Source organism: Pseudochaenichthys georgianus, chromosome 6 (genome assembly GCF_902827115.2).
Source record: "Pseudochaenichthys georgianus chromosome 6, fPseGeo1.2, whole genome shotgun sequence".
Lineage (NCBI taxonomy): Eukaryota > Metazoa > Chordata > Actinopteri > Perciformes > Channichthyidae > Pseudochaenichthys > Pseudochaenichthys georgianus.
Genome location: NC_047508.1, coordinates 26,470,414 through 26,496,881, shown reverse-complemented (window position 1 = coordinate 26,496,881; position 26,468 = coordinate 26,470,414). Strand labels below are relative to the sequence as shown.

Below are 26,468 nucleotides of genomic sequence, written 5' to 3'. Positions count from 1 at the left end.
ATGATGTGACATACTGGTACAATGAGCTAGTTGTTATCCACTTGAACAACAAATGCATGAAAACACTTTGCAGTGATCACCATGCAAGGAGTATGGCCAGTAGTAACATTCTCAAGTGGGCCATTCACTCCTAATTCGCCTCAAACGATCGCTCTGTCTGGCCTTAGGTATGGCAGATTGTGTTACACGATCCTTGGAATAATGAACTGGTACGTCAACACTGCCAATCCCACATAGCAAAGGAAAGGATCTGTCTGTTTCAGCCACTAATCCAGTGTGTAAGGGAAGCAGAGACTGGCGTGACACTTGTTCCCTGTAGTGTTCGCCCTGAAACCTCCAAGCGCCAGTTTATATTAGCATAACCGTGGGGCCCATCCACTCACTGCAGGATTAGTTCAGCTCTCCTCCCACTGTCTGATGGCTCTTTATCCAGATGGATACAGCCTGTTAGAGGTCTACACCACACCATTGCCACTAAAGTCATTATCATTCACCACGAGAAGGAATCAGCTCACTGAGGGTCTGCTGTTTAGGGTAAGATTGACATCTCATTTGGGATGGTTAAAGAGAAAAGACAGGGAACACCCCTTCAGACTAAGATGGAGTGGCCAACAAATACCCAATCAATCTTCCCTTTATGCTTGACTATTTAATATTAAATAATCAGTTTAAATGTCTTTTAGAACACTGTATTTATGTAGAATGTGGATTATTCTGAAGAATGCTTCATTTGTCAGTGGAGCGATGTATTGTTCTTCACAGAGAAATGTTGCTTGGTGAAATGTTTTTTACACTTTTTCAACTTAGTGCCCACATTTAGAAATCTTGCTCTATGGTATCTCATCCTTCTGGAGATGATATTCTTTTCTCAGTACAAGAACTTTTCTTGTTTTTCACCAGAATGAGATTTGTTGCACGTTGAAGCTTGACATTTAAATTAAGCTTGAAAATGAACTTCTGTGTTCACCCATGTGATTTTTGAAACGTTAGTGGCGCCATACCCAGACAGATGTACCTGACAAGATGTGTTTGTCTGCTGTCCTGGATAGTTCCACGAAACCATGAGCATCAACACTGTGGCGTAAGCAACGTATGCTATGATGTGAAGGATTCAGTTAAATAGCATGCATTCGGTAGAGTCTCGTTGTCGTCTCACTGTCTGGCTTCAGCACCCAGCAGAGAAAACACAACCTCACAGAAGCTCTCTTCCCAGTTACACTGAATAGTAGTAAACGTAATGTACTGGACTTTTAACCACATACCAACCAATAATGCCTTTGAATATATACATAGCATTATGCATTAATAAAATTGAGATAAAAATGAAATGATGATGTATATTAGTGCATTAGGATTTATGTGTGTTCCTTTATTTTGTTAAATGTCTGTCGGAGTTACAATATATAATGACAAAAAGTGTCCTTTCTTTGATTCTCATATATACGATAATAACTAAATGTAACATTTCGGTAAGAGAGTTTCCTCATCTTCTGCTTTGTTTTTCGGTCTGTATACACTTTCTAGCCTCCTAGTTTTTCTCCTACTTTTGCTTACACTGTTTTCTTTTCTCTTTCTATGCTCTCTGTCACCCTCTCTTCCACCACCTACACTGCACTCCCTTCTCTTCTTCTCTGCTCTTCTCTCTCCTTCTTTCTCTCTCCCTGCCCCCCCCTCCTTCTTTCTCTCTCCCTCTCTCTCCCTCTCTCTCTCACTCTGACTTTGCTGTCTGCCTCAGCTGTTCTCAGTTGCACTGTGTGCCTTGTGCTGTGGGGACAGGGCAGAGCTGAACTAGTGCTAAGTAGAGAGAGAGGGAGATAGAAAATCAGAGTGGAAGGGGGAGAGAGAAAGTCAGTGCAGATTGTGCTTACCAAGCAGACTGGATTAACAGCTGAAACAAACTGGACCTGTTTTTCTCTCTTTAGCTAAAGGTAGAGACTCTGCGACAGCGTGGATGGCTGTTTAGACAGAGCCACATGCTTGTTAGGTACCAGGACAGAAAACTATGGTATTCGTACCCGGACCCTCTCACTCATCTTCCTTATATCTTATACAGTGATGATCTCTCCTTTGTGCTTACTTTGGTTGAGTTTACCTTGGACTTGCAGTGACATTGACCCGTAACCCCCAACTCTGCTTTGCAGGTTTTGCCTCCCCTGGAGTTGGACTCTAATTTTTGGCTTTTGACCCCTGGAACAAGAAAGGGTTTTTCATTTGGCAGGGGACGAAACCTGCTGCGCACCAGTCTGGACAGACCCACCAGCAGTTTTTCATAAACGCTGGACAACAGGGATATTTCTTCTACTACTCAGATATAAGCCTGATCGCACTGGAGGTGTGAACTTAAAGGACCTTACTTGTGTCTATTGCCCCAGGACCATGGGCTCTCTCTGGGGCAGCATTGTGCTGCTGTGTGGGGTGTTTTTGCTCAGGGCGGATGGCAGCGCAGCCCAACAGACCAAGACCAACGTCCCCCGTCTTAAACTCTCCTATAAAGGTGAGTTCCTTGCATTTGTGTTTTCTGTCATAGAAGGAAAATATCCTAATTATTATGTCTGAATTGGAGCCTTTGTCATAATGGTCTGCCCTTTGATTAAGTAGATGTATATTCCCAAACCAAATGTGGTGTACCGATGAAGTGACTAAAAAAGAAGAAGTCTAAAGAAGTTGTTGTAACTGTGATATCCTTGATTTCCCTGTGACACAGAGAGATATTCTTCACTGACTATCTGTAAAAATACCAGCAATGCAAATTGCCTTAACATAAGTAGATTCTTTACAAGGCTTATCAAGTATTATGGCTTATCGTGTAACAGAAACTAATGAACATCTGTTTGTTTTGTTGTGTTAGTCATGGAATTACAGTCTAGATTTGAACATGAGAGTTGTCTAAAGATTGCCTAAAGATTGTCTAAATCTGCATGTTGCAAATGCAAGTTCCTATTTGTTGTTAAATCAGAAATGCTGATTACTCTTCCAAGTATAGTATTTATGTTCCATTACATTCAGTTTAAAAAGCAAAACTGTGTTGTTTTATTGCAAGCCTTATTGCAGTCTTGTAAAAATCATAATTGGTTCAGTAAATCAATCAGCTGGGAATAATAAAAAGGAATGAATGCAGAATAATTCACTAATTAGTGTGCCAAGAAGAGATATTAGAAGAGAGTACCTAGGAAACTGATTTTATTTTTACTTCATTGCCTCATGTATCTCTTTATCAAAACTAAACTGTTTATTACAAAAGTATTTCCGTGATACGCACTCTCTCTTCCTGTCACTCTTTTTTTATTTTTGATCAACTGTTCTTGTCAGTTTTGCAATGAAAGTGGTGCCAGACTTGGGCTCCCTGGCAGTTTAGCGTCATTTATCCCTCTCTGCCTTTCTTTTTTTCCTGGATGTCATTTTTCCGCTCTGTTCTTCCTGCATGGTAATTATACTCAGGATGAATGGTGCAGGTCTGTTTCAGCAGATGGCTTTGCCAAAGAGAAATATTTCTCGCTCAGCACTGGGAGATCCATAATTATACACACGAGCATGCGCACGCACACAGAAACACACATAAATACATGGCCATCTGTAGTTAGCTAATGATACCTGTGAGTGTATCAGTCATTTAAAACAACATGCTGTCAGTTTGGTGAAACACGCCCATGCAGTGATATCTCTGTTAGGAGCCAGGCCTTCAGGTAGCAGCCTGGCCAGCTTGGTTATTTGGCTGCCATCTACAAAATTCAATATTTCCATTAATCTCATTCCCTTTTAGCCTGGTAGGGACAATATTTGGCACCATATGTCTGAATGCGGAGTTATAGCCAGAGGATAGCGGGCAGGTCGAATTTTCATTCCTGGAACGTGGTTGAAATATTATTCAAATTAGACTGTAGAATTGTATCAAACACCATTGTAGGTCCCATTAGGCTGGTGGTGACATGGGATTATTGCATTATGAATCATTTATATCACTGTATACATTATGTATTACCCCTGTGATAGATGAAGCCTATTCAGATTTACACATAGAGTGGAAGAAATCATATCCACTGAGGTAAATTGCAGAGCAGTAACGAGACAGCCTAGTGAGGAACATCAGTGACACATGGGACTGAGGTGAAGAAACTCTGACCCCTACAGGTCACGGGGAATACTGAAAACATCTAAGTGTGTCCAAATGAATGTGTGAAGACATTCACACACTTGCACATGTTTTTGACTCAACTGAGGACTTATCTCATATGAACACAGCAGGGAAGTGTTTACCTCAGAAGCGTGAACCTGAGCGTCAGCCGGCTCCCCCTAAATATGAGCCCCTCTAAAACAGTTAGGCTCCCAGAAGCGTTCATACCAACTTCCTTGTCCATCCACTACACACAAGCACACACAAACACACACACACACACACACACACACACACACACACACACACACACACACACACACACACACACACACACACACACACACACACACACACACACACACACACACACACACACACACACACACACACACACACACACACACACACACACACACACACACACACACACCCCAGGAGATCTTTGAAAGCGAGGGGTTGAGGGGCAGAAGGGCAGTTGAGTAGGGGGATAGATCAGAAAGGTACTCCATGGCTTAAACACAAGCTTAGGTCCAACTGTGTCAACAACTAAGTGACTGGGTGATGATGAGATAGTGGGAGGCTTTGGATTTACAGTGACCTACAGAAGCATATATTGAGTTATTTCACTGTCATAGTTTGACATTGTTATTGAATTCATTCCTGCCCCCAGGGTAATCAGTGGACCCCTTTGGGAGAAAACAACCTTTGGGAGTTTATGGGCCACAAAAAAGTGGAGCACATGTTTAATGCTGTCCAGGGAAGGGAAGAGGTGGCACTTTAGTTTTATACGATGTGTGTGTACTGCCAAAAGTACTCAGTCTCTTTCCTTCTCTTTGACCTGTCCACCCCTTTCTTGAGTAGCGCCAACAGCTTACACACACACACACACACACACACACACACACACACACACACACACACACACACACACACACACACACACACACACACACACACACACACACGCACACGCACACACGCGCGCGCACACACACGTAGGGGAAAATGTATTAAGAACAACAACACACAACCACAGTACTTTTGAACACCGACTGTAGTAGTAAAGAACGTGCTAAGTCCAGCTGTTTTTGTGTTATATTCGTGTTATTCTTCTTTCATTCTGGTGCAAATTGACATTTAATCAGAGTTGGAGAATGGAGAAGTTCTCTTAAAGACCCTTAATCCGTAAGCACGTTAAGAATCCTCAGAGCGGAGTTGGGTTTCTCGGGGTGTGTAGTATAAACTCTGAATGGCCCTGAATGGCCATGGGAAGGTCCCAATACACTCAGAGCGCTGGATGTCTGGGGGATTTCTTGTTTCTTCGTTCTCAATAGTCTGTTCCCCTCCAACTTGAGGCATGTTTGTTTGGCAGTGTTCAGTTTTTCTTTGATTTGTTTCACCAGGGGCTTTAAGAGGAATTGGTGGAATCATTTGACTTAGTCATCAGCTGGACCAGCTGCAAAGTGAGATACTCTCAAGAATGAATTAACTTTGTTGTAAAATGTCTGCTTACATCATCTCCTGTGCCCAGGGCTATTGGCAGACAAACAGGATAAAGGTCAAGTAGGGCTGAGCAATATGGTTTAAATTAATTTGCCGTTGTCAAAAATAATATTTTCGAATGTTAATATATAACATGATGGGAATGAAGTCAAAAATCTGGTTTAGTTGATGACACTAAAATGCAGTGATTATTTCACATACAATACACTGTTTAACCAAAATGTCAGCATATACTCTTTTTTTAATTTGAACTAGAATTAACATGGGATTCCTTATTTTGACTACAGGACTCATTGAACACCTTAAACCTCAAATGGGCAATGTTAAAGATCGGCCAGCAATATGTGGAGATGAAGTTCAGGAGGTGTTTGCCTGCATTTCTGCTTGACACTGAACAAATTACTTGACTGATGAAGCTTAGTGGTGTTTCCCCCCAGGCGTGGATGAATCAGTCACAGTATACACTTTAAGTGACGCAGTGTGTTTTGTCAATGTGCAATCATACACTCAGCCATGTGAAGGATGAACGTCAGTGAGGCTGCTGAACCAGGGCCAAACTTCTGCATTCTCATATGCAGTGCAGCCAAACGTGGGTTATTGTTAGGATGTGTTTCTGTTTTTTCGTAGGAAGCACTTAGATAACATCTCGTGCCCTCCAGTCGAGAAAGAGAAAGAGAGAGAGAAAGACGGAGTGGATGTAGGGTAAAAGAGTTTATTTTTATCAGTCTCACATGGGACTGTTGATTCTTTGCATCCATTCCATCTGCCTCACTCTTTCTCTCACTTTCCATTGTTCCCTCTCACTCTTCAGCTTTCTCTGTCTTTCACACACACATTTGTCGTAACAGAATATAGTGGTGGTGAGAGAGATAGAGGGAGGGGAAAATAAAACAAGTGGAGGGACGAAATGGACGTGAAACAGAAAGTATCGTCATCAAACAGCTGGTAAAAAGAGACATTTGCAGGACGTGACAGGCCTACCTCAATGGTTACAGGGTTAAAGAGAAATGTGTAAAATACGGCAAGGAAGCAGCTGACACCTGTTACAGGCCACACATTTGTCTATCCACCTGTCTTTATGGCTCTTTCTTTGTCTCTACATGCCTGTTTGTCTGTATCTCTGTTAATAACGCAAAGCATGCTCGACAGTATGTCGCACAACATTTTGTATCACAGTACAAACTGTTATTTACAAAGCTTGCAGTGTATCAAATCTGCTTTGAAGAAATTGGTCGGTTTAAAAATGCAGGATGAAATGGAGTAAAACGTGTGCTATATAGATGCACAGGTTGACAACCTATTGTATATTTTTCCGGAGGGCACACCAGTTCAGACATGTATAGGCTACTGCTCTGGCGTGGCTTGGGAACATCCTGTTTCTTTCCAATAACACACATCATAGCATGTTCCATAAATACACACAAAGATAAACACACAATATAGTATCTGCCTCTGGATGAATAGCTTTTAATAACTTAGCAGTAGTCTCTGTTGAATGGTCTGGTCTGTTGCCATGGACACTATTTCCATAGACAATTTTCCCAAACCAGAGTGTGTGTACGTTTGTGTGTGTGTGTGTGTGTGGTGGGTGGATGTGGTTTGAAGAGAAGTGAAGTGCTATCATCACGTCTGTGCAGTTTCCCTATGGCTCTTTGACACCTTGATGTTTATAAAAACAAGTATTATTCTGTGGGCAATTATTAATATCCTTTACAGAAACAGATTATATAATCTACAAATCACACAGACGTGCAGGTCATAAATATTTCCTAGTTGTATACAGCTTGTATGATAAGATAAGATAAGACTTTATTTATCCCAAAGGAAATTGTTGTGCCAGAGTAACACAAATACAATAAACACAGCAGCACAACATCAAAACTGTACACTCAAAGTGCAGTAAAAAGAGCAATTCAACATGTGGAGTTTTTTTTAATTCTCCCACACAAACGCAGCACTGGTGCAGGGGATAGAGGGTCACAGATAGCAGGCTGGTGCTATTGTGCCATCAGTGAAGGCCTTACATTGGATCCAGTAATGATTGATCACCAAGGTAACAGCAGGAAAATAAATCTGGGACACAGCTTTATAGTAGGCCAAGCAATACTTTTACTGCAACTTCTTTATGACTTTGAGCTTCTTTCCATTCTTAATACTATATTATGTGCAACCCAATAGCCCCAATTTCATTAAATATTACATAAACATTCCCCCAATAAAATACAAAATAATCTACTTTAACTCTGTAATTTGCAGCCATTTAAATAAACATACAAGATATGAGTTGGTGTAAATGTCTGTATATAAATCGTGCAATGGAATACAACTGTCTGACTTGCATTGCTACTGTATGTCTTGAACAGCGTTTGGGTTTGGAACAAATCATTGTAAGTATCTAAGTATCATGCATTTAGATCTTATTTTAAATCTTTGTGGAATTATTAAGTCATGTTAAGATGACCACTTCCCTGGGTCACAGCACCATGCGCTTACGAGACTAAATCTGTCTCCATTAGCGATGAGTCACAGGAAACCAACTAAATAACCAAAACAATGACAATGAAGACCCAATGTCAATCCATTGTATATCACCTTCCTGTGTGTACAGTATTGTGCATGTTTGGGCACAAGGCACTTTCATGTGTGTTCATGCATTTATATCAGTAACAAAAGGATTGTATTTGGAGCAGTGCTGGAGCCAAAGTGTTTCAATAAGACAAGGAAGTTTGTTACCAGAGCCAAGAGGTTCTCTATTTTCCTTTGTCTCCCACAGCTGGTTTCCTTAACATTTGACATATTTCTCTTTTCAAACTCAACGTATCACGTTTTTTTTTTTAAACTTCCTGTTATTTGCTATTATTTCCAGAATACAGGCTCTATAAAAAGTATTTGCATAACTCTAAAGCCTATTCATTTAAAGCAACTGAAAGGCCTTATAATTTATAAAGAGTTCATTAAGAAAAGAAGAACAAATAGATGTTGTTCTTAAATTAGGAACAAAGGAACATAAAGAACAAACACTTTATTTTCACGTCTGTTAAAAATGTCAGATGGTGCTGGTGATGTATTTGAATTAAGCACAACATGGTAATTGAATTTACACAGCAGGTTGAAACTCAAATCAGCTGTGTGTTTCATTACTTTATATGCATGTAATACATGGTAATAAGATGGTGATCGGCATGACGGGTATAATGATCAATTTGACCTGGACAGACGTGATCTCTATAAACGGTTTACATAATGATAAAGATATTTACCTATTTACCCATGATGCTTTATGAGGATCATTTTATAATGGGTAAATTATTAATAGTACAAATATCTGCTCCCTTGTTTAGTTATTGTATTCTACATTACACTGAGTGGCCCACAGCTGGATATCACATTTGTTAAATACACATTTAGATGTTCAAACTTTCTCAGATTAAAGCGGCCAAGTTATGTTGTCCCATGTTTTGAATTCATATTAAAATGAGAGTTTATGAATGAATAAAAGCAGTGCGAAGCCCCCTCTTCTTTTCTCTTACACCAGCTCTTTTGCCAGCTTGTGTCTTCTCACTCTCTCGGGTTCTGACACACTTCAGAGAGTGGGCATTCTTCTTGCTAAAACATTAATGAACGTTTTTGTTATTTACTCCCAGAGAAAGAGAAAGAGAGCACCAAATGAACCAGTTCTCCTCTGTTCCATAACTCTCTACCCTTTTGTGTGGGGGATCAATGGGAGATCAGAATGTGTGGGTGAGAACAAAGTGTGAGAAGGAGAGAGCATGAATGTGTTTGAAATGACATAGTCATAATGCCACTTTTAAAGGTCGTTATGGAGATTCAAAATGTCTGTTTTTGTCAGGTTTTGCCTTCCACTGTGAAAACAAATGCTATTGGCAGGCGATAGCATCACACTGCAAAGCGTAAGCATGTATCCTTAGCAACATATTTCCACAGCGGACGCAGTTTGAAGTAATCCAGCAGTTTGTTCTATGGAGTATAAGCAGAGTCATGGTATTACATATTCCTCCCATCATTTCTGTGTGTGTACCAAGTTCTGCTTGGCTGCTTTGGTCAATGTCACTTACAGACAGTTTGATGATTGGCTTCCAGGGTTGGCATTTCCTTTCTTGGCCATGTTGTACTTTTTCTATTCCTGAGACCATTTTGTTAATGGAGACAAGCTACAACTTTTATCAAAAGGATAAAAACACATAAGAAACTCTAAAGGAGGCTCTGAAGAGGACCAGTCTATCGGGGATATAGCCAAACCAACCCACTGTAAAAAAAATGCACTTATTCAGTTTACCCTCATGGAATAAAGCAGTGAACTGTCAGCGTATGTGGAACATTACAACAGAGCAGACAGACTGGTGAATGGAGAGGTGAACCTGTGGTCACAGAGTGGTTGGAAATGTTGAAAGCTTTCTAAAACCAGGGCTGTGTCTTTCAGACTTTTTGGAAAAGTAATATCAATATTGAAATAAACACTGACCTGATGGAGTTCTTCAGGTTTTATGCTGCCCACTGTTAATGTGATTTTCACAAAGTGATTATCATATTATGCTGATCATCCCTTTTCTTTCCATATTCTCTGCAGACATGCTGGAGTCTAACAACCTTGTGACGTTTGAAGGCCTTGCCAACAGCTCGTCTTACCACACCTTCCTGTTGGACGAGGAGAAAGGAAGGCTTGTGGTGGGAGCCAAAGACCACATCTTCTCCTTTAACCTCCTGAACATCAGCAGAGACTACACACAGGTAAAGCCATTGTTTGGTTTTCAGAGAGTCTGTCTGGTGGCTTCATCCGTTCACACATCTATTATGTCTTGAAGTTTATTTGCATTTCTGACCAACGTAATTACTGCTTTGAGTGTGCATCCAAAGTGCCAGCCTGGAGCTCAGGTGTCTCGGGACTTTGTTTTCTGTTTCTACTGAAAAAAGAACCTCATTAATATTTCAGACAAGGGCTGTCGCACACGATCACACGCTGTGCCAGGCATGTTAGCTGCTCTCTGCACACCTGGATAAATAATGGAATAAACTGAAACAAAGTGGATAACAAATCACATTGTGACCCCTTAGACCCTCACATGTACATGCGTGCACACAAGCAGAAGCTGTATCACTCTTTTCAATTGATTCAAGGAGGGGGATGATTCTTCTCTAACATGCAGAGGAACTGTGTTTGTGTTGCAGATCCCTTGGCCAGCTTCTTCCACCAGAAGAGATGAATGCAAGTGGGCAGGAAAAGATCTCTCGGTAAGAGCTAAACACATCCATCTTGCAAGTGGGTGCCAGCCTTTTGCCCCTCCACTCCCACAGATGTTTTGAAAATGTCTTTGTTCGCTTGTGCTAGGAAAGAAGTGCAACTCTGCAGGTCTCAAAACAATCCTCACTTGTAGTTGCACAGGGATTACATAGGGATATGTTCTCCATTATATATGGCATTTTAATAATAAACAATACAAGATATGTCTTTATCTTTCAGCTTGTTTATTCCAGTTTGTTGACATATCCAATCTGTCACATGGACAACACACCGCCTCCTATAGCTTGCTGTAGGTCTTATCTCAGAGCCAAGATTGAGACCATCATTTGACCTTAATCACTTATCAAGCCTCTGGGCACTCTATTTAATAGAGTGGGTCAGGCCGGGGAAACTGCTGTGATTTCTGCCAAACCTATAGGGTATAACATTAATGCAGGAATATTATATTCATAAGCATTATTGTTCACATGTTATTGTCTAAATCTAAAATGTGCTTATACAATTCTACGATCATACAATCCATTCCTTTTAGATATTTTCAGACTAACCTCTGGGAGCACATCAAAACTGGACCGAGGTTTGCTTTAAAATAGATGCTTTCCTAAATTATTGGACAAACTTGAATCCACTTATTAAAGTACATTATTATTGATGGCATGCCTACAAATGTTGTCCTGAAACTATTGCTGGAACCTACAGTAAGTTGAGGATAAGGATATCTGTTGAGGATAAGAACATTTTAATAAATATGATGAGCTTCTAGTTTTGAGGATCTGAGAACTGAAAGTTGTTTTGGAATTAAGATCAAGGGTCCTTTTAGACTCCTTACCTCACTCAACTCTACATGACAAGCCAAGCATCACATCTTCCTGTAAGTCGCAGATTCCATCTTGTGTGGTGTGTTGGATCTCTGTGTAAACACACTGAGAGGTTGTGTCTTCTTCCTTCAAGCTGTGTTAGGAATTGTATCTTCAAAAGAGCCTAAGGCAATAGGCTGAATTTAAAATCATAGCAATGTGGTTTGTGCCTCAGTTTGCTGCCTGGGCATTGGTCAAGCTCTCCTGCCCTTCTCCATGGCGGAGTTAAAGCACTGCAAAGTCCTTTGTGTGTTTTCTGTCAACATTGTTGCATGGGTGAATAAGGCGCCCTGAGGGGTGCTCTTTCTGTTACGGAGTCGAAGAAGTGGAGTGAGAATTAAAGGGAGGTGGAGAGAGATGGAGAGTGAGTGTGCTGTTGTCCCCTGGTGTACTGTAAGCAAACACTTCAGAAGATGAGGCAGAGAGAAAAGAAAAAGATATATGGGTGTGAAAGATGTGACCAGACACCCACAAATCAAATGAAAAGCTTCGGCTATTGCTTAGCCTGACAAAAATGCATAAAACTCAATGGCAACATGTAAATCCCTAAACAAATTGTTAGAAGGAAGAGGAAAATGTAAAATATTCATATATTGTGCTTTCAGAGATCATACACAGTTATTCCTTGTAAGAATGATGTTCCTCACTCAGATAAATCCACCAACGCAAGCCTCAATAATCCAAGCAGAGACAGCTGTTTAAATGACAACAAAAGCTTATGTAAACAGAGGCTGCGATCTGCTGATGACCCAGTAAAGCAGATGAATTTAGTCATGCATAATTTGTGGCCCTATCCTCTTCTTTTTTGTATTGAAAAAGTGATGACACATTCAGTTTTGTTTGAGGTCAGGTCTGCTAAGGCACGTGCTGCCTGAGCATGAGGAAAAGTGCCACATGGCAATGGAACAATGCATACAGCACACACAAACACAGCTGCAGAAAAGACTTGTGATAAATATTCCTACATTCTTAAAATAATGATAGAACATATGAGGCCAGTAACAAATCAAGAACATCTACGGCAAGGAAACGTTGGCCTGCATTACTGTGATTCGTATACAGTAGGATTATTATGCTTGACTAGTGTTTCAGCCTCTTTTGTTATTCAACAGTCTAAATCCCTTCTGTATGAATTTCACATCAAATTACACATCTAATGTGCATAACATTTCAGAAGCAAGCAGTGAAGGATGTCACTGAAGTCAGAGAGAAAGACAATACATTACATTACATGTCATTTGTTAGATGCTTTTATCCAAAGCGACTTACTGACATTAAGTACTGTGGACAATCCCCACAGGAGCAATTTGGGGTGAAGTGTCTTGCCCAGGGACACAACGACATGCTCTGCAGTGGGACCCGAACTTGATATCCCCTGATTCGAAGTCAGCACACTCCACTAAGCCACAGTCTCCCTAGCAAAGCCTAAAGACTGTGTGTGTGTGTGTGTGTGTGTGTGTGTGTGTGTGTGTGTGTGTGTGTGTGTGTGTGTGTGTGTGTGTGTGTGTGTGTGTGTGTGTGTGTGTGTGTGTGTGTCAAATAAAAAACACAGTCATGGATAATAAAGCATAGTCTTAGTCATAATATTATTTTAGAGAATTATTACTCAGCACAAAGCTAGAGTTCGTGCAGGTCATTCTCTAGAGGAGAATTAAAGTAGATTACAGTAGGCTTTGCTCTCCGTTATCATTACAGATTTCTGTATTTAAGCACAGGATTGTCTGTGACATGTGCTCTTTGTGAGATCTGACCTGTTTACTTATCCAGCTGTTTCACCACTTTTTTGCTGACGCAAACAACAACAAGCTTTTGCACAACTGTGGCATGAAAGACTGTATCAATTGTGACATTAAAGTATTTTTTTTGCCAAAGGTTGATTATTAATCCTGCTTAATCTGTTCTCTGTCTCTTGTCCATCAGCGGGAGTGCTCAAATTTCATTAAGGTGCTGCAGCCTTTCAACCAGACCCATCTCTATGTGTGTGGGACGGGGGCCTTCCACCCTGTGTGTTCCTACCTGGAGGTTGGCAAGAAACTAGAGGTACAGGTACAGGTTACATTTGTCTAAAAGCGATACTTGTGAAGGACCATTCGTGGTTGGGTGTGAGGGCATTTTGTGATGATTTACTAAGTACTTAAATGTGGTTGCATTTCGCTAAATGAAGTGGAAAATGACATACAGCGTTTCATAGTCTACAGGATTTCCAATACATCACTCTAATATGGAAACAATGTATGTGTGTTCATTTCAGAATGAACGAAGGAAATTGCTCTCACTGAGTCAGACTTATAAATGTGCGTTTCCTATTCATTACTCGGCTATTTACAGACAATTAGAGGCAGGAAAGATCTCCTAGAAAAGCCATCTACTTTATATAGATCATGACCTAGTAATGTCATTTATCTGATGGCTTTCCTAGTGTCGAGGTCACCCAGTCATAGAGAGCGATGAGATTTAAAGCTTTCATACTCAATCCCTTTTCTGTAAGGGTAAGAATTTCTTTAGATTTACAATGTGTCCATGTTTTCAACACTATGGCTATAATAGTGAAATACTTAGCAACCATGTAGACTAAAATGTAAATACCTTTCTGTGGGTCACAACATTTGTTCATTTTAATACAATACTACTGTGTTCTATCAAACAGCATGGCACAGCAAAATGTGTTGAATAATTTCCAACTCTTTATTTACCCGTGTAATTTGCATCTTTAACGGGCAAAGAAAATGTGGACCACTGCATTACAACCCCTGTAACTTGATGTCTCTTTATGTCCAGGACAACGTGTTCAGACTGGATCCTCTGGTAGAAAATGGCCGTGGGAAAAGTCCCTATGATCCCAAGTTGCTCACTGCCTCTATGCTAATTGGTAAGTTCAAACCGGAAACACTGCCTTTCTTCTGTGTGTCAGAGCAAGGTCATATAAAAACGTGGGAGTACTGAAAACACCCTGTGCCTTGCTCTTTCATTTAAAAGAATATATAGGGAGTTAAGTAAACGTGAATAACAGAACAGGGCATTCCTGTTATTCATTACAAGTGCATCTGCTCTGTAGTTTGTATTTACTCACTGGAAACCCCTCATTGGCAGGACTGTAAAGTCTATTTTAAATCTGAATATGCCTCCTTTAAGTGCTGGGCGTGCATGGCAGATGACACTTAATATAATTTTCTTTGCACTGAATCCTCATTTTTGGCAAATAAAGCATGTGAGCATATGGGCATGTCTTTCCTCCTTACCCCCAATTATTGCCAGTCACATTATATTATATCAAACCGTTTAACCTAGCAGATGGCTATTTTCCAGCCCATCACCCCAATCTCCTTTCACCCTTTCTCTCTCCCCTCTCACCAGCATTATTATGTACTCCCCCTGTCTCACACCTCTCTCCTGTCCCTCCTCATGTGTCCCTCCATCCGTTCACCCTTCCCCTGTCTCCCTTCTCAGCCCTGCCTGCTGTGTTAAAGTCAATTTCACACTCCTGATGTTCATCCCGTACATCACTCTCTGTGTTCTCCCAGGACTCCATGTCTATGTGAACTGCTAATCCCCTGAACAATTGCTCCGATTTGTACACCTGCATCAGAGGGGAGAAATCACAACTGAGTGTTTTCCCATCCGCTGTTACTAAACTAACCCAATTCATTCCTCTTACTCACAGATGGAGAGCTGTATGCTGGGACATCAGCTGACTTCATGGGGCGGGACTTTGCCATCTTTCGCACTCTTGGAAAGCATCACCCAATCAGGACCGAGCAACATGATTCCCGGTGGTTAAATGGTGAGAGAGACGAAGAAAGTCACTTGTAAAGTCTTTGATTGAGAGACCTGAGATTTTCGATCAAAGACTTTTACTTGATTATGCATGCAACTATTAGTTAGTTTATGTGCTTTTGGTCAAATGTATTATACTGAAAAAATGAAGTGGGTGTCGGTGATGCGAAGTCTAATGCTGCTTAACTCAACAAAGGATTGCCTCTTTTGTTTTCTATTTATACACAGTCTTAAACTTTTTCTTAAAATAAATACAGATAAAAACCGATATGGTTTTGTCCCAGAAAAAAACCACCCTAGAGAACTCTCTTGTTTTTACTCTTGTCTCCATGTTTTCTGTGACTTCAAAACAGTTGTTTATTAATTGATTATACTTGTGCTTCATTCAATGAACTGTATCTTTTTTGCATTGCTAAAAACATTGCAGCCTGTTTTCTTGGACAAGAGCATTACCCAAATATTGTTTTCTTTCCATTGGCTGCCTGTGGAGTTTAGATATTCAATATTACACTTTTTGTATTACTACCTGTTAAGCCCCATGCCCCCGGTACCGGGGGCAAAACGCAACATCTTGCAAGAAACAGCGTCTGAGGGCTACTTAACATTTAACAAACTATGAATGTGTCATACCCACTTAACGGGAAGAAACTCAGGGCAGCGAAGGCGAAACCAGACAACACACAACTTAGCTTTACGGGGCCAAAACGGCAAATACGTCTTACCTTTGCTGTTTTCTACTAGAGTGTATGAGAGCAACAACCCAGCTTCCGGTTTTGGGCATTCTAGCTGTGCATCACTCGATTCACCAATGGGTAATGTTTAGATGGACTTTAGGAACTTTCCCTCGATTCTATTTGCTCTAACGGTTAAAAACGGATGTCAATCATCAAAATCGACCCAGAGATATGGCAAATCCACCCAAATGACCCCAGAAGTGGGTTTATTTTTCTAAGTCTCTCTAAAAAGGTCAAATCTCACTTGTCACTTATCAATCTTGATACAGGGTACTTATTATATGTTATAGTTTTGATTCCTAAAGCTTTCAGTCTACCATCCCATCATTCAAGCGTGGTTTTCACTATAAGTAATATGTTTTTTTTGGACGGACACTATATTGACTTTTTTTTTTACTATGTTCAATCTGAATTTACTTTATAGTTTAGATTATTAATTTACCCCTTTTATAAGTGAAGATATAGTCATTTGTTCTGGGAATGTCATTTTCGAGCCTGAAACCTGAAAAACAGGCTTGGGGCTTAACAGGTTAAAAGGCTCTACACATTGAATTCCCTGAGTTCCTCTCTTAAAAATGTAAATATAACATTAATTTGCTCTCCTTATTGTCATCTTACCTCTTTAAATGTAGTACTACAATTGTAAGGACTTACTAGCACTATCCTGAAAAGGGATACATAAATGTACACTTTGAGACATATAATTGATATTTGTCTTGACTTACGTTATCTCAAATATATGTCTCTCAATGTGTGTCAGATCCCAGGTTTGTGGGTGTTCATCTGATCCCAGAGAGCGACAATCCAGAAGATGACAAAATCTACCTGCTCTTCAAAGAGAACGCGATGGATGGCGAGCACGCTGGAAAGGCCACACATGCTCGCATCGGACAGCTCTGCAAAGTATGCATCAATTCAAACACACACTTGCATGCCATAGCAGGCTCCGGCAAAGGAAACTACAGATGCCCACAAAGGGAGATAGACAAAAACATTCACAACACAAAGCGACATTATGGGAAATAGCTTCTGTATCTGTGAAAACACTTGACGGGTCTGAGTGTGAGTGGCTTTCATAATGGCAGGTTTCAGGGCCTCTTATCTGTGATTATTTTTAGCTTGGAGAAAGTGGGCCTTGTTGTGTGTGCTACAATCGGCCCCCGAAGACAGAAACCTGAGAGATACGTTAAATGTCAATAGAACCTGAGAGGCACAGATACTGTCAATGGCAGCAATGTTATCCTAATGCCAGGCTTTGGCACTGATTGGGGTTGCTACACCCTTTAGCTCCAGGGGATGGTTGTGTTTAATCACTGGCCTTGTATCAGCTTTCACGTTTCAAATCATATTCTTCTTCATCAAGCAGGAATTCACTGGGCTGACTGCAGATCAGCAAGTAATGCCCTTCCTCAACCTCTCAGTTAGCTGCATATCGTGCCTCTGTCATAACAGCCTGATTACCCAGTATGTCAGGAATCTGCTATGCTCAACAGAAGACAAACCAGCCATTATGCAAGATTTGGAATTCTGCCTGTGCCTATGCACATTCTAATTTACTGTCATAAATCAACACCAAGTAGGATACTTTTTTATGAGCCAGTACTTCTGCCTCTGTGTTTGTGTGCAATGTTCTGGAAAACAAATACCATACTCTGAAGCACACATACACATATTCTCGAGGTTTAATGGAACATACAGTACTCTAGAGACCAACGACATCGAAAAATCCATTATTAAGTAGTGGATGTTTGGTTAATGGACAGGTCTTAATCCACAACAAATGCAATAATTTACCAGAGAAACTGTCTATTGTAATATGGTTAATTCCTCATGATCTGATCTACAGTAGTTAAGCTGTTGCTTTGAAGGGAGGATGTGTTCTTACATGACTTTTTATTACGAGTTATCTGAAGGTTCCTTGGCATACACATCAAGTTTTACAAGTTTGAATCCCAATACTCTCCAACCAACAAAGGCATATTGTCATATATCCAATCTTTGAAGTGTAATCTCTTATATGAATGACAAGATTGTGTTATGCTGTGAAAGGCAGGGGAATGGCAGCATAAATTGCATAGGATGGGAAATTCATAAGTCCCTTTCCCAGCCAACGAGGAAAATCTGCACCTCATTCAACCACAGGGTAATGAAGCATTTATTCACAGCTTGGCAGTAGAGTATGAAATAAAGCAATACAATCCCCCCATTATGTAAGCAATGCTTTACATAAAGCTCCATATAAAAAGAAAAAAAAGGTTTTCTCTTGTAACACGATGAAATAATGGTATATGCTAAAAATGAAACAAACAAATGGTTATTGTTGAAATGTTTTTGTACATTTTAAATGAATGAACTGTGATCTTTCTAACAGAATGACCTGGGAGGTCACAGGAGTCTGGTTAATAAGTGGACCACCTTCTTGAAGGCTCGACTTATTTGCTCTGTGCCTGGCAGTAACGGAATAGACACACACTTTGACGAACTACGTGAGTTTCATACATTATTTCCTGAGGATTAGATATTTCATAGTGAAGAATGTGTTTATAATAAACATTGTCCTCTCTTTGGCTTTCAGAGGATGTTTTTCTGATGAGCACAAAGGATCCTAAGAGCCCAATCATCTACGCAGTATTTACAACTTCCAGGTATTGTGGCTAACATAGAAATAGTTTTGGCCATGATTACTTATTGCACATTCGTTGTTTTCAACCAGGAACTGAACTTTCTTTAACTGAGTCATCTGTTCTGCCCATTAGCAACATCTTCAAAGGTTCAGCTGTGTGTATGTACAGCATGACAGACATCAGGAGAGTGTTCCTGGGTCCCTACGCTCACAGAGATGGACCCAACTATCAGTGGGTGCCCTTCCAGGGACGTGTTCCCTACCCTCGGCCTGGCACAGTGATTACACTACACTTTTATCTTAATAATAGTCAGTGTGTTATAAAATGAGCCCTTTATGTCCTTCTATGTCATTCTTATGACAAATATCCCTTTTTTCTCCACAGTGCCCAAGCAAGACGTTTGGAGGGTTTGATACAACCAAGGACCTTCCTGATGAAGTTGTAACTTTTGCCAGAAGCCACCCAGCCATGTTTAACCCAGTCTACCCCATCAACAACCGACCAATCATAGTCAAGACAGATGTGGACTACCAGTTCACTCAGATAGTGGTGGACAAAGTGGAAGCAGAAGATGGCCAGTATGATGTCATGTTCATCGGCACAGGTATTATTTATTGATCAATTAAAATGAAGGATATGCATGAACTGCAGAGTGGATATTTGAAGATATTTGCGCTTTCATCACGTTCTAGATATGGGGACAATACTGAAAGTGGTATCCATCCCCAGAGGCTCCTGGCATGATCTGGAGGAAGTCCTATTGGAGGAAATGACTGTCTTCAGAGTAGGTTGCTTTTTATAATCTGCAATAATACTCCAGGTTAAAGTATTTTGTCTAATACCATTTTATTGATTTTCTTTTTTACAGGAGCCAGCCGCCATCACAGCAATGGAACTTTCCGTGAAACAGGTATAGATGTTATTTCTTATTGCATGTCAAAAATAAACTAAGCAACCCGTTTAGCAGAACACGATAACACACAAGGAGATCTTAATCTGATATAAGATAACAAGAACATATTTCCTCAGTAAAATACTTTAATTAAGGCTGGAGATAAGCCTCCTGGAATTAATTGAGGAGAACCTGTGGAGATGTGATATCATAATGAAAATAAACTACAATTTCTGTCTTAAAAATACAGTTTCTTAGAACATAAGAACTTTCCTCAGAGGTGACACACTTTTCTACTTTGACTGAATAATAGACACACACACTGTTGTTTTAAAAACTTTGAGATGAAAGAATTTATCGCACTGAGATCTCAATTGTTAGCTTTCAGGCAACAGTTAGTTTGTCAACTTAAATGGCAGGGAGAGACTAAAAGAGACAGGTAATTGACAGGTAGAAGGGTGTGGAGCAGGTGTAGTGAAATTGGTATGTCCACATTCCTGACTTGTCTTTTTGCTTTACTGACACACATAAGCTGAGGCAAGTTCTACTCAAAGCGCACCACTCAGCCAGATATAAAACCTACATTTAAGACGTAAAATATCTGATATTGAAAATTGACTTTCTCTCTCTCTTCTTCCTCCACAGCAACAACTGTACATTGGCTCTGACATTGGTGTGTCCCAGATGCCTTTGCATCGGTGTGAGGTTTATGGGAAGGCTTGTGCTGAATGCTGCCTGGCGAGGGACCCTTACTGTGCATGGGACGGCACCGAGTGCTCCAGATACTTTCCCATGACTAAGAGGTACTGAACACATCCTTCCACATTCATGCCACGTCGCCACCCTAATATTGTGTTTTACAAGCTGCCGGACACCTTGTACACGGTCTCTAATCTGCCCTGCAAGTTTTCCTTAAATTCAATATGATTCTTTGAACCTGGCACAACAGATACTTTATCATATCTGGCTAGGAATGCACATTGAACACACTGAAAGTAGCACAGACAGGATATGTGCTTCATATGAAGAGAGCACCATTAAGAGAAATGTGTATTTGTGTTTCGCATAAGAGTAACCTGCTTTAGATTTAAGCATTTACAAAACATGTTTGAATAATGCTTAAGAATTAGCTTTCTTTAACATAGTGCCTACATTTTACTGAAGTAGAAGCACATTATATAGAAGGCTTTTTACTGGTGTGATTGAGGACATATGCAGGCAGGCCGCGGTTCGAGCTGAAGCTGGAGCACTTATAGAGCAGGCTTTGTATATTTGCCAAAACCCCCTTAAGGTAGAGGGTCGTGTTTCTACCAGAGAGCCAGAAATATAACCTGCCTCGTGTGTTTACTGTAAACGAGACCCCATGTCAGTGATGTCTTTCGGCTGTCTGGGTGAACCAGGGGTGAGCTACAGTAGGTGTAAGAGGTTATGTGGTAGCGGACTGATCTGTATGTGTTCATGTGTGTGCTCTGTGTGCAGCCTCCCACTCATAGCTCCATAGCTCCATTGGGCTTATTGATTTGAATGCTCGCTGCACAGTATCCTGTTCTCGCTGTTAGTTGGACTCCAGAGTCCTGCATTCAAACACAAGATAAGAGAGACAAGAGAACACTTTTACCTCCAATTACCAACACACCCACACTGGGTTAGAACAATAGGAAGCAGAGGGGGAGACGATGCCAGTTTGCTTTGGTGTCTCCATAGCCTCTTAAATTATTGTTTACAGAAAATATCCTTAGCATTATGTTTCACTTTACTTGAAACTCCACCTCTTTTGCATCTACAGCCCAGAGAGATGACATGCTGAAATGATTGATTAGGTTTGCATTCCTTTGTAATTAAAGTGTTTTTAGGCTATGGGCTGCCCGCGGTTAATTTATCCACTATTTGCTGCACATCCAAACCACATTAAAAAACACACCTACACACACGAGTATTTTTGCACACACACATTAAAAGAAGCCGTTGTGTCTGCTGACTCATGAAGGTGTTCATATTTATGTTGCTGCAGGAGAACAAGAAGGCAAGATATCAGGAACGGAGACCCGCTCACACAGTGCTCAGATCTGCAACACCAAGGTACATTATAGAAAGAAAATGCATTTTACAAACTATGGTATTACGAATGCAATATGTCATAACATTTATTTTTATTTCAGATATTATTACTTTTCATTATTTCCAAATGATATATGGATAAGAGCTTTCTCTTAGGATTTGTTTATTTAACATACAATTGTCCTAAAGCTGCTTCTTTCCTCAAGCGATCAAAACATTAAAGAAGAATGTGAATGTGTTTGTGTTTATGTGTCTCTGGTGGTGTGAAGATTAGAGTCCGTCCATGTGAAGCTTCTAATTAAAATGGTCAGGATTCCTCTCTGTCGCCAAGCCGCACTCCACTGCCCTGTTTGTGGTGTTAGTCCAAAAGCAGGACTCATACTGGTGTCAAATGACTGTGATTACACTTTCCTTTCATGTAACTCAACAATATATTTTTTTAAAACAGCGTTAACAAAAGCTTCTGATTTGTGGAGGAGAAATTCACACAAAAATGTCCTGTACCTGATGCTTCCCACTCAGTAGGCAGCAACACTTTTAAATACACATTTCAATGAGCCACAGCACTCTATAAAGAAAAGGATAAAAGATTGGAGAATTTAAAACAGCATTTAGGAGATCAATCAGTGGAACACTGACTCAATAAAAATGCACCTTCTTCCCATATCTTAGCTACAGCCCATTTCCTCCAAGGACTGCCTCCGTGGAGCGAGCTGCCTATTGTGCATGATTAAGTGTGATAAGAAAATAGATGGTATAACGCGTCAAGATAAAGTAAAATTAAAAATATAACCAGGCCCCTATCTTATAAAGTACTATCTTTCAGTACTGTTTACATTCATTCAGTCGGAGAAAAATCAGCCAGTTTTATACAGAGAGTCACTTAACATCACAATATTTTCTGCAAAAGTTATTTGCTTCCACAAACTTGGGTGTGTAATATATTCTCTTGTTTCATCTAGATGAACTCAGTGGGCAGTCGACTCTCCTGGATAAGACTGTGTATGGTGTGGAGAACAGCAGCACTTTCCTTGAGTGCAGTCCCAAGTCCCAGAGAGCCGTGACATATTGGCAGTATCAGCGCTCTGCTGATGACCGCAAACAAGAGGTGGGACATATGTCACAACACACTTCAACTGTTTAATTGAAATAGAGATACAATGCAAAGCAGACAAAGAACTTAAAACTTTAAAATGTAAAATAACACAGTATCTTATTAATATTTAATTCTATCATTTAGTAAAAAAAAAAATATGAATCAAAACAGCAATAAGGCATAGCTAATTATTTTTTGGGGAAATGTTGAAGCTTTTATCTTAATGATCAATGTCTTTCTCTCTGTCTATCCAATTTTCTCATACTATAGGTTCAATCAGAAGAGCGTTTCATCCGCACAGACCAAGGCCTACTGATTCGAACACTCCACAAGAAGGATTCTGGGATTTATCTGTGCCAGGCGGTGGAGCACGGCTTCATGCAGACCCTCCTGAAGGTGACCTTAGAGGTGATTGACACAGAGCGCCTGGAGGATCTGCTCCATCGGGATGAAGAGGCAGCAGCCAGCGTACCTGCCCCGCATATTCCCCCACCTCAAGAAAGTCCCAATCAAAAGCTGTGGTACAGAGACTTCCTGTCTTTGGTCAATCACCCGACTCTGAACAGTGTCGACGAGTTCTGTGAGCAGGTATGGAAGAGGGAGAGAAAGCATAGAAAACAGAAAGCTCACCTAGTTCAGCAAGTACAAATACACCAGCAGCAGCAGCAGAAGGTGGTGAGCCCTCGCGCCCACATGCACGCTCAGGGGCTGGCTGCCAAGTGGAAACACCTGCAAGACAGGCAGAAGGGACGCAACCGCAGGACCCATGAACTGGAGAGGGCCCCCCGCAGTGTCTGACTTACAAACCCAGACTTTTAAAACCCATACCTTAAACCACACCCTCATCCTGTAACCCGATTAACCTACCCACATTTCTCCTTCATATCGAGACACAGACATCTTCCTCAAAGACTGGGTAGAAAAGTTAAACTGGAAAAAGGTAACACTATCCTGATCTGCCGGCTGGTGGGTTCTGTGCGTGGGCAGCCATGTTTACAGTACGGCACTTCAGAGGACCGTAGGAAACCATGGGAGCATATTATCTCAGCCGGCCTCTGTGGCCTGAACACTGCGGAGGGGCAGTGTCAACCAGCACAATAACTGGATATACATAAACCCACCCTACAGACATGACTGACTCCACGTTGAGATGGCAATGGCATCGTCTCATGGCATGCTAGTTAGGTGTCTTTATCAGTGTGAAACTAAGTAGATACCTAAAAAAAAACCTGATCATGTTTTTTTTTACTTCACAAATATGAAAGAAGAGGAGGTGGGATTACATTATAAACAGTCTGGAGAGTAAATGGAGTGGCAGTGGAATTACAAGCACAACATAAGTGAAGCACAAATGGGATATTTTGTCACTTTTGGTATTATATATGGTTAAATATGTCAACACTAGAAGATGCCCAGGCACTGCAAGAAACTAGGAGCAACTGTCCACATTTTTCAGTGAATTCAACCATGTAGCTACGATGTGTAAATACTGTATTCTGTGATATCTCCTCATTATAAAGGGAATGGCTTGCAGTTGTCTAGTTGCTTTAGATTGTCATCCCAGAAAGTACATTTATTTAAGAAAAAGTCTTTCGACAGCAGTTGAAAACAGGGAGATGTTGTACTTGTCTGTTTGTCTACGCCCTAGATAAGCTTTTCAAACAAAGTCAAGTTTTGTTATTCTGTTTTGTTTATGTTTTCATCAGATTCCTTCCAGTGTCAGCAGTCGTTAAATTGACTGTCAATTCATACGGATGTCTGCATCATCTCAGTGCATAAAATGTAATGCTGAGTTCTTCCATGTTCATTTGATTTGCATAGACTTTGTCACCACTATATATATTTATTGATATACCATTATGTACATTGTGAAAATATTTTCCTCATTAGCTTGATTAATCTGATTTACAGGACCAATCTCTTAAAATAACGGTATTATTTTTCACTTAATGTGGTAAGACTGGAAGTTATTTATCAATATTGGTCAATATCACATGCATTACTTATCAAATGCACTGAGCAATAACCGACTATCCCAAATGTATTTTTCTTCCACATGTATTGCCACATATTCATATTCTTCAAAGGCAGAGCAGTGTAAAAACTTCAATTCACTGCACGTTACATAAAAAACAAGTTTTTCTGATTATAACAATACTTTGATTATACAATGCACACAAACCTGGAATGTAGCTGTGAACATTTTGTAAATATAAAATACGATGGTCTATGTTTGACAAGTATCACACTGTGTACTAGTGCATGTGAATACTATTGTAGAGTTCCTGTTTTGCTATAGCGTTGATATAGTCTGGTGTTGTCACCGTAATTGTGTTGTTTGCTAATGCAGTACACAATATTAAATATTTCAAAGATGTACATACTATTTCTGTAAGACTCTTAACTGTATAATTGATCATTCCGGAGGTAGGTATTCATAAATAAATATATAAACAAGATCGAAACAGGATCTCACTGAGGTTTTAAAACGCCCACAGACCTGTTAACAACAATTAAAAAAAACAACATGGAACACTGTTAGTTGAGCATTGCAACACATCAGTACATCAGAGGACCTTGTCTGGTGAGTGTTTGCAACCCTCATATGCTTCGGAAACTGTGACGGAAAAGATGAGAAACAACTGGAGCCGTTGAAAAACGATTTAAGGCTAACAAGACAAGTTCAACATCAGAATTGTGCAACTTTCAGGAGAGATGGACATATGATAAGATCCTCATTATAAAGACAAAAAAAATGGTACCTCGTTGCATCTGTCTTGGACATACGGTGAAAGTGAGGAGATGAAGTGCTGCTGCTGCTACTGCTTTTAGGAAAGATGATGATGATGGTGGTGATGTATTCTACTGATCTAATAAATGTCTCTTCATGAAGTGTTGGTTTCATTAAATCTATTTGTATTGGTGTCCTGCGGGTATCATAGGATGTGGATAGTCAGAAAAGTTTCCTTTAGCTAGATGATCAGATTACATTTTGCACCACCTTGCTGAGTATATTACTATAATATTGTGAAAACCTTTTATAACCTAACATTTCGGACAGTGATTTACTTCTGTGGTTGTCTGTTTTATCCATACAAGTAAATCATACTCACATCATGGAATAGTATAAGTAATGATTTTCCAAGCAGATATAATTAACATCACAGATAATATATGACAAAATTAAATTGGTTAAGGAAGAATATGAGTTAGTTCAAGTGCTTATTATATCATAATATGTGAAAAGCTAAGCTATGTATTCCTACTATGATGTGCTGCAGGCAGTAGAAGAATTACTGAAAGTTATTATAGACGTTAATGTGATGCTACAGTATGTGAATAATACATAAGGTTCCATACAAAAGAATCCCCTGAAGCAAAAGCTATACAAAAAAACAGAAAGCCAACATCTTGCAACCAAATATCAGCTCTCCAGGACTTGTTGGAACTTTATTTCAGTAGATCTGGCAACAAAATATGAACTGTGTTTTACTACTGCCATCTGGTGGTTATACTAGGAAATCACAAACAGTATACACCCCTACATTGAAAAGTG

The 26,468-nt window shown here is 40.2% G+C and overlaps 1 protein-coding gene across 1 annotated transcript; it reads left to right on the top strand.

Moving 5' to 3' along the window:
* Positions 1 to 1,766: 1,766 nt before the first annotated feature.
* Positions 1,767 to 25,804, top strand: sema3ab (sema domain, immunoglobulin domain (Ig), short basic domain, secreted, (semaphorin) 3Ab). Its single transcript, XM_034085359.2, has 17 exons — positions 1,767 to 2,494; positions 10,206 to 10,366; positions 10,805 to 10,867; positions 13,655 to 13,774; positions 14,513 to 14,603; positions 15,396 to 15,515; positions 17,003 to 17,145; positions 18,614 to 18,728; positions 18,818 to 18,887; positions 18,999 to 19,143; positions 19,251 to 19,470; positions 19,559 to 19,650; positions 19,735 to 19,776; positions 20,404 to 20,561; positions 21,770 to 21,837; positions 22,779 to 22,924; positions 23,183 to 25,804. The coding sequence occupies exons 1-17, from the start codon at positions 2,377 to 2,379 to the stop codon at positions 23,708 to 23,710; spliced, it is 2,400 nt and encodes a 799-aa protein (XP_033941250.1). The 5' UTR covers positions 1,767 to 2,376; the 3' UTR covers positions 23,711 to 25,804.
* The last annotated feature ends 664 nt before the right edge of the window (positions 25,805 to 26,468 follow it).

Coding starts and splice junctions, on each gene's coding strand:
- sema3ab (XM_034085359.2), top strand. CDS start 2,377: ATGGGCTCTCTCTGGGGCAGCATTGTGCTGCTGTGTGGGGTGTTTTTG. Junction 15,516..17,002: donor TGATTCCCGGTGGTTAAATG/GTGAGAGAGACG, acceptor AATGTGTGTCAG/ATCCCAGGTTTGTGGGTGTT. Junction 19,777..20,403: donor TGGAACTTTCCGTGAAACAG/GTATAGATGTTA, acceptor CTTCCTCCACAG/CAACAACTGTACATTGGCTC.